The sequence below is a fragment of the Acomys russatus genome, chromosome 7, assembly GCF_903995435.1.
Source record: "Acomys russatus chromosome 7, mAcoRus1.1, whole genome shotgun sequence".
Taxonomy (NCBI): Eukaryota; Metazoa; Chordata; class Mammalia; order Rodentia; family Muridae; genus Acomys; species Acomys russatus.
In genome coordinates this window covers 58,418,849-58,426,015 of record NC_067143.1, presented here as the reverse complement: position 1 = coordinate 58,426,015, position 7,167 = coordinate 58,418,849, and the positions used below count along the sequence as shown (strand labels likewise).

Sequence of the window (7,167 nt, the reverse complement as noted above, 5' to 3'; positions counted from 1 at the left end):
TCCAAGTGGAAACAAGAAAAGTCTTTTAAAGAAGTGTTTGGGGGTGCTAGAGGGATGGCTCAGAAATTAAGAGCACAGCCTGCTTTTGCAAAGGACCCAGGTTCAATTCCCAGCTCTCACATGGTGGTTCACAACCATCTGTAATTCCAGTTCCAGAGGATTTGATACAGGTTTCTGTCCTTGGTGGCACACATACATATGTGCAGGGAAAACACTCATGCACATAAAATTTTAAAAAAATGAATTAAAAAATAGTAGTACCGGGGCAGTTAGATAGCTTCAAAACATTTTAAGTTTGTTTCTTAAACTGAGAAAACCCACTGAAGGCGTCAGCTGTACTTATAAGTGGTTATGGCTTGCCTGAACTGGATGCTGTGAACCAAATTCAGGCCTTCTGGAAGAGCAGCAAGTGCTCCTATCTACTGAGTAATCTCTCCAGCTCCATCTTTAAAAAAACAAAAACAAAAACAAACAAAAACCCTATATACCTATATATCCAGGTATAATGGCATGCACTCATAATCCCAGCACATGGGAGGTGAAGGCAGGAGGACTGCCAAAATATAGGGCCAACCTAGTTTACATAGGGAGGTCTAGGCCAGCCATGCTTCACAAAGACAGCCTGTCTCACACAAAACAAAATAAAACAAAGCAAAACCAACAAAAAATAGCACCGCACACCAAAAAGTAGGATAGACCTAAATTTGACACATAGATGGAGACAACTCCGGGAAAACTTTTGTCTTATTCACTTATTCACCTTTTACTGTGGTTTTGTTGACTTCGCATCCCTGGAGGCCTAACTATGGCCCAAACAGGAAAGGAATGGTACAGCCTAGGGCTGGGGAGTGGATCTAGCTTTTTTCACTTTTAGTTTGACACTAAATAAGTCCTCAATAGTTAAGGACAATCCATAAAAGAAAAAAATTATAAACTGGATTTCATCACAAGCAAAAACATCTGCTTTAGAAAATACACAAGAGGCTGGAAAGAAAGCAACAGGACAGCGAGTCAGAGCAGATGAAGGAGAACAGCCCAGCAGGCATGGTGGCACACGGTCATCAGATCGGAGGCAGGGAGGATCAGGAGGTGGAGGCCAGCCTCAGCTCCATAGATATCGAGGTTACATGAGATCCTGTCTGAACACACACACACACACACACACACACACACACACACACACACACACACACAGACAAAATATCAAAAGGGCTCGTAAGTTCTAACAATGAGGTTAACACCAGGTTTGAAAATAGTGAAAACACTCAAACATATACTTCCTCCCAAAGACATAGAGATAAACGCATGAAAATTTGCTTAACATCATTATTAGTTATTAGGGAAATGCAGAATAAAATCACAACACCATACCATTGAATATCTACTGGAATGCTTCCAGTTAAAGTTTGCCTGTACCGGCTTATCCCAAGGGTGTGGGGGAGCTGGGACTCCCAACCACTGATCATGAGAGTGCCCAATGGTTTGCTCACTTTGGAAAAGTTTCTTGAAAAGTTAGATGTATAATGGCCACATATAACCCAGACATCCTTCTGCTAAATGTTTGCCTGTGAAAAATAAAGACACACACTCATACATTTACCTGTACTTGATAGTCCCGAAAGCTATATTTGTGATAGCTGGGAATACAAAAGCTATATTTGTAATAGGCCCAAACTAACAGCAACCTACATGTCTGCCAGTGGGTGACTAGATAAACTCCAGTCTGTCCATATAACATAAAACTTCTCAGCAGTAAAAAGTTATGGTCTATTGCCTCAGGCAACGAGGAAAAATGCCGAATGGCCCTGTGTGAAAGAAGGCAGGTTGTGACGGAATATACTGAGTGATGCCATTTATACACAATTCTAAGACATACAAACCAACCAGATCAGTAGATCTCTGAGGATGGCGCACGAGATACAGAATTTGGGGAGGGACAGGGAAGAACTCTTACCAAGATGACTTTAGGACCTTTCAGCGCTGCGCCCCCTAGAGGACATTCTTCCCTGTTTGCCTTCTGGTTCATTCTCTCGTGCTTCCCCACACATCTGGGGAAATATCACCTTGCCAGGAAGTTTCCCCGCGCTGTCTGGTGGAACATTTCCCTTCTCCAGCTGCTGGCTCAATCAGCCCCGTCCTCCTTACTTTTCTTCTCTGTACTTACACAGGCTGTTTGGTATCTGTCTATGTCTATCTCACTCCCGCTAGGCAGCAAGGACCATCTATGAGATCTGGGCTCTGTTTTGTTCGACGTGTTATGTCCAGTCTCTCAGACACTGCCTGACAAAAGTGGTAAAAATTATTTAATGAGGGCTGGGAGGTGGTGGCGCATGCCTTTAATCCCAGCACTTGGGAGGCAGAGGCAGGAGGATCACTGTGAGTTCGAGGCCAGCCTAGTCTACAAAAACGAGTCCAGGACAGTCAAGGCTACACAGAGAAACCCTGTCTTGTAAAGCAAAAACAAACAACCAAAAAATTTAATGAATGGACCGCACTAAGAGGCTGATACTAAAGCCAGGCGTTGTGGCACACACCTGTAATCCCAGCACTTGGGAGGCAGAGGCAGGTGGATCTCTGTGAGTTCAAGGGCAGCCTGGTTTACAAATCAAGCCTAGGACAGTCAAGGCAACGGAGAGAAACCCTGTCTTGAAAAACTAAAAACCAAAAGAGAGAGAGAGAGACTGATACTATTATCTTTTTTTTGTAAATGGAGTTACACCCCTGTCACATTGGTGGAGCTGGGCTTTTAAGCCAGATCATGTTGATTACACAAAACCAAAGTTCTTTATGTCACTTTGACCCACAGTCTAAGAAGCCAAACTGGTGAGGAGATTACTGTCAAAGAAGGCACTCAAAGCAATTCGTGAGAACAGAAAACAATTCATTTCTCTGTAGACAACCTGGCAATAGCCAGAGCCTAAAACTAGTAATCCTTCTTCAAGGTGTTTATGCTAAATCAATCGGACATGAGACATGAGGGCAAGCTCTACACGAACATGGATGTTTATCATAGAATTGTTTATAATAGCAAAAGTAAAAAGGAAACAACAACAACAAAAGTCCCCTAAATGGAGTGACTGGAAGGGAATGAAATGACATGAAATCAGAAAGTGACAGGAGACCATGCCTGGTGTGATCAGTTTTTCTAAGGAGCTGAAAGAGACAAAGCCATTTATTTGCTCAGAGTCTGGATCTAGGGACCAGGGTTACCTAGAAAGGGGTCCCAGTCTGATCAGGTGATAGGGGACAGCAATCACAGCTACTCAGGACGATGTGGCAGGAGAATTGGAAAATGTAAGGCCTGCACAGTGGACTACATAGCGAGCTCAAGGGCAGCCTTGTGAGGTCCTGACTCAGAGTAAACTTATAAGGAGTCTGAGCTCTGGGAGTTCTGTGGGAAAGAGTGAGGAAGGCTAGAGGGAATCAGAGGGGTCAAGGACACCACAAGAAGATCCACAGAGTCAACTAACCTGGGTCCACGGAGGCTCACATAGACTGAACCACCACCCAGAAGGCACGCATGGACTGGACCTAGATCCCTACATATATGTGCAGTATGGTCAACATATGCTAACAATGGGAGTAGGGGCTGTCTCTGACTCTGCTGCCTGCCACTGGAGCCCTTTCCCCTAGCTGGGCTGCCTTGTCAGGCCCCAGTGGGAGAGGATGTGCTTAGTCCTGCTGTGACTTGAGGCTGGAGGTGCCTGGCTGGGTTGATAGCCCTTGGGGGGCCTCACCTTCACTGAAAAAAAGGAAAAGGGGGGAGGGGGCAGGAGGGCAGGACTGGTTGGAGAGGAGGGAGGGAGGCTGGGGTCAGGCTGTAAGGAAATAAGTTTTTTAAAATTAACATTAAAAAAAAAAAGGAAGCCCAGAGATATGCATAAGTCAGTGGCACAGCACTTGCCTGGCACATGTGGGGCCCTGGGCTCAATCCCTAGGGATTGCAGTATGACAGACAAATGAGTGAGAAGGTCTTGATTGTGATGACGGGTTCAAGAGCTGTTGTGGCCAATAGAAGTGACGCTAACCAGAGAGACGTAAAAGAGATTGATAGGTGATATAGGTGCTCCTCCTGAGAGCCCTTCTGTCATGATATGAACAAGCCCGAGAAAACATGTGGAGAGAGGAGAGAGAGAGAGAGAGAGAGAGACAGAGAGAGACAGAGAGAGAGAGAGACAGAGAGAGACAGAGACAGAGAGAGACAGAGACAGAGAGAGACAGAGAGAGACAGAGAGAGACAGAGAGAGACAGAGAGAGACAGAGAGAGACAGAGAGAGACAGAGAGACGGAGGGGAGGGGGGGGAAACGGAGCGCTGCTCTGGCTTTCCCAGCCCAGGTATGGCCCGGAGCAACTCTCAGCCAAAGCATAGGAACTGTCCACTAAGTGCAGCTTATTCATGGAGGTCAGGGTAAGGCATCTGAGGGACAGAATTCCCACTTCCCCTTTACTGGGAGTCATGGGTAGCACAGGCTAGCCTAACTTGTTCCGAATACTCATCCTGCCTCCACCTCCCGAGTGCCGGGACTTCAGGTGTGTGCTATCGTGCTTGGTTTGTGCAGAGCTGGGGATTGAACCCAGGACCTCCTGCATGTTTGGCAACTACTATTAACAACAGAGTTACATCCTTAACCCAGATTTTATTTTTTAATATGTGTGTGCCTTGTATAAAACATGTTTAATTTTTAATAGCCTTTTGAAGCTGTATGGGTTTTTTTTTTTTTGCATTTAATATTTATGTTTTGAAAGCCAAACAGAGGTGGTTGCTATAGACCAGTGGCTCCAGAGAATAGCCCAACCAGTGCTTTCACACTTGGGAACTTTTGCACACAGAGTCCAGCGTCCTAATATCCTTACTTAATTAATTTGGACATGGGCCAGGCATTCTGTTTCCTTTACAAAACTTCCAAGATATTGAGGGTGTCTGGGTGACAAGAAATGACTCTTGGAGACAGCCCTATGCCCGAAGTACTTTCATTTCACGTTCTAAAAAGAACAACAGTTTCTAGCCAGCTCCCAAAAATCAGGGTTCCCAAGGCAATTACAATGCTAACTAATAAATAAGCACTGGCAGTGGTTACTGTGCCTAACGGTTCGATCTGCCCTTGATACCTATCACCTTAATATTGCCTACACAGCTCTATTTTACATACGGAGAAACTGAGGCCCAGGAAGGGGGGGGGAGTTCTTTGAGGTTAGCTACCTGGAGTCACGATTTCACAATATGAATCCCAGTTGTATAACTCCAGAGTCTTTGATTTGCTTATATAGGGGGAAAACAAAACAAAACAACTCCCTCCATCAAAAACCCAGTTACTACTAAAAATTAGCCTAACTTTAAACTCTTCTCCCATATTTTATTAGGCATTTGGCCTATGCTACTACCTGTAGACAGTGGATCCACTTGAGGGCTGGATCTATCAGGGCTCTAATTTTCTCTGGACAGAACACTGCTGTTCCGAAGGGCAATTTACACTGGAATTGAGAGATGGAGTCAGCAGATTGCTAGAGCTGTACTGAGAACGGGGAGCCTGTTGTTTCAAAGGGTCCTTGCCCCAGAGGAGGCCTTGAATGCAAATCAAGGGATGCCCATCGGAAGGAGGGAGAATGGTCAAACCTGCAAGTCTGCAGGCTAAGAGGAAACACATGGGATCGCCGCGAAGGGAGACCCTGGTGAGTGAGGAGGGGCCCTCCGGGAATTAGCCTTGGGAAGGAGGGACACCTGTTTCTCAGAATCTTGGCAAAAAACAAGCACTGTCAGAGATGCAGCGAGGATTTCTTAGAGGGAGCAAAGCGGGCAGAGGGAAGAGCAAGGGGGCGGGGAGATGAGTTAATGAAGTTTCTTCCAGCTTTCACTACCGAAAGCCAGGAACCAGAAAATTCACTCCAGGATTCTGGAGATTCACACAAGTTGAGGACTTAAAAATGAAAACAACAACAACAAAACTATTATCTGTTGGTTTCCTTTTTTAAACGGGGCCCACGGGGTCATTTAACATGCAATAAGGAAAAAGAAAAGGTAGAGCGGATACAGTTTCTGAATAAATTTGCTCTGCTTTAACACTAACTCATTTTGCTGTCCTTATTTTTCTCATTTCCCTAGGAAGGATGATTCCTTCCTCCAGGACCAGTGCGTGGGGAGCGCGGCTCCAAGCCGCCCACGCTGGCAGCAGCTTGCCATCACCGCGGGGTGTGCGTACAGCCACTCCAGCGCCCAGATAAACCCAGCTCGGGGCTGCGATCCCGCTAGCTGGGCGGAGCAGGAACCGACTTCTAGGTGCAAGTCTGTCAGTCCGCTGCGGGATGAACTAGGTCGCCCACTGAGGGTCGGCTAAGCGCACCACGTCAGTACGGGGCGGGCACGGCCTTTCCAGGGTTCTAACTCCCACCCGCACCGCGGGATGACAACCCGAAGATCTCGGTGCCCGCACACCCTCCTCCCATCGTTCTGGCCCGCCGGTGTGAGGATGCTCGCTCCTGAGTTCCGACTCCGGATATCCGAGGCCATGGGTACCCCGGGTCCCGGATGCCTGCGGATGCGGGTGCCAGAATCCATGCTGGTAGCTCTAGGCGCTCACGCCCGCATCAGCCTTGAGCACGCGCGTCAGCGGCACCCACGCGGGGCCACCCGGAGGGACCGGGAGGAGCTCATCTTCCCCGCGCGCGCCCTACCTGTCATAGCTCCAGCGGCTGTAGGACAGGGTGCGGTGGCTGCTTACTCCCTCCATCGCCGTCCGGGACTGAGATTGGGGCACCATCGGTGGCGGCGGCTGCGCGGGACGCGGGGCTCGGTGCTCGCTCACTCGCAGCGGCCCGGCTGGGGCGCGGGCGGAGGACTGTACCATTCGCCCCCCGGGGGTGACCCCCCCCTCTTTCTCCACCAATGGCGAGGGCGCGCGGGCTGCGGGGACCCAGACCCGAGGGTTCCCCTCCCCTGCGTGCCTGTCCCGCGGGGGCGCGGCTGCAGCAACTCAACTGCTTATTTATTTATTTCTGCTGTGTGCTCCAAGTTGCCGTGGCAACCGCTCCATCTTTTCCGGCGTTGGTAGAGCACCGGGGCTTTCAAATCTGGCCGGGACAAAGATGGCTAAGAGGTTGCGCTTTCTGCTCCTGTGGGGGAACCCCGGATGTGCTCTCCCTATTCAGGTCCCTTCTGCAGAGATACCCCT

General features: G+C 48.4%; 1 protein-coding gene across 3 annotated transcripts in view; it reads right to left on the bottom strand.

Moving 5' to 3' along the window:
* Tub (TUB bipartite transcription factor) overlaps positions 1-6,872 on the bottom strand; it is a 79,618-nt gene extending 72,746 nt beyond the window's left edge. For all 3 annotated transcript variants that reach the window (XM_051149183.1, XM_051149187.1, XM_051149185.1), the window contains exon 1: positions 6,671-6,872. In XM_051149183.1, coding sequence (XP_051005140.1) covers positions 6,671-6,843 — 173 coding nt within the window. In that variant the 5' untranslated portion in view covers positions 6,844-6,872. The remainder of the gene's footprint in view (positions 1-6,670) is intronic.
* Between the last annotated feature and the right edge of the window lie 295 nt (positions 6,873-7,167).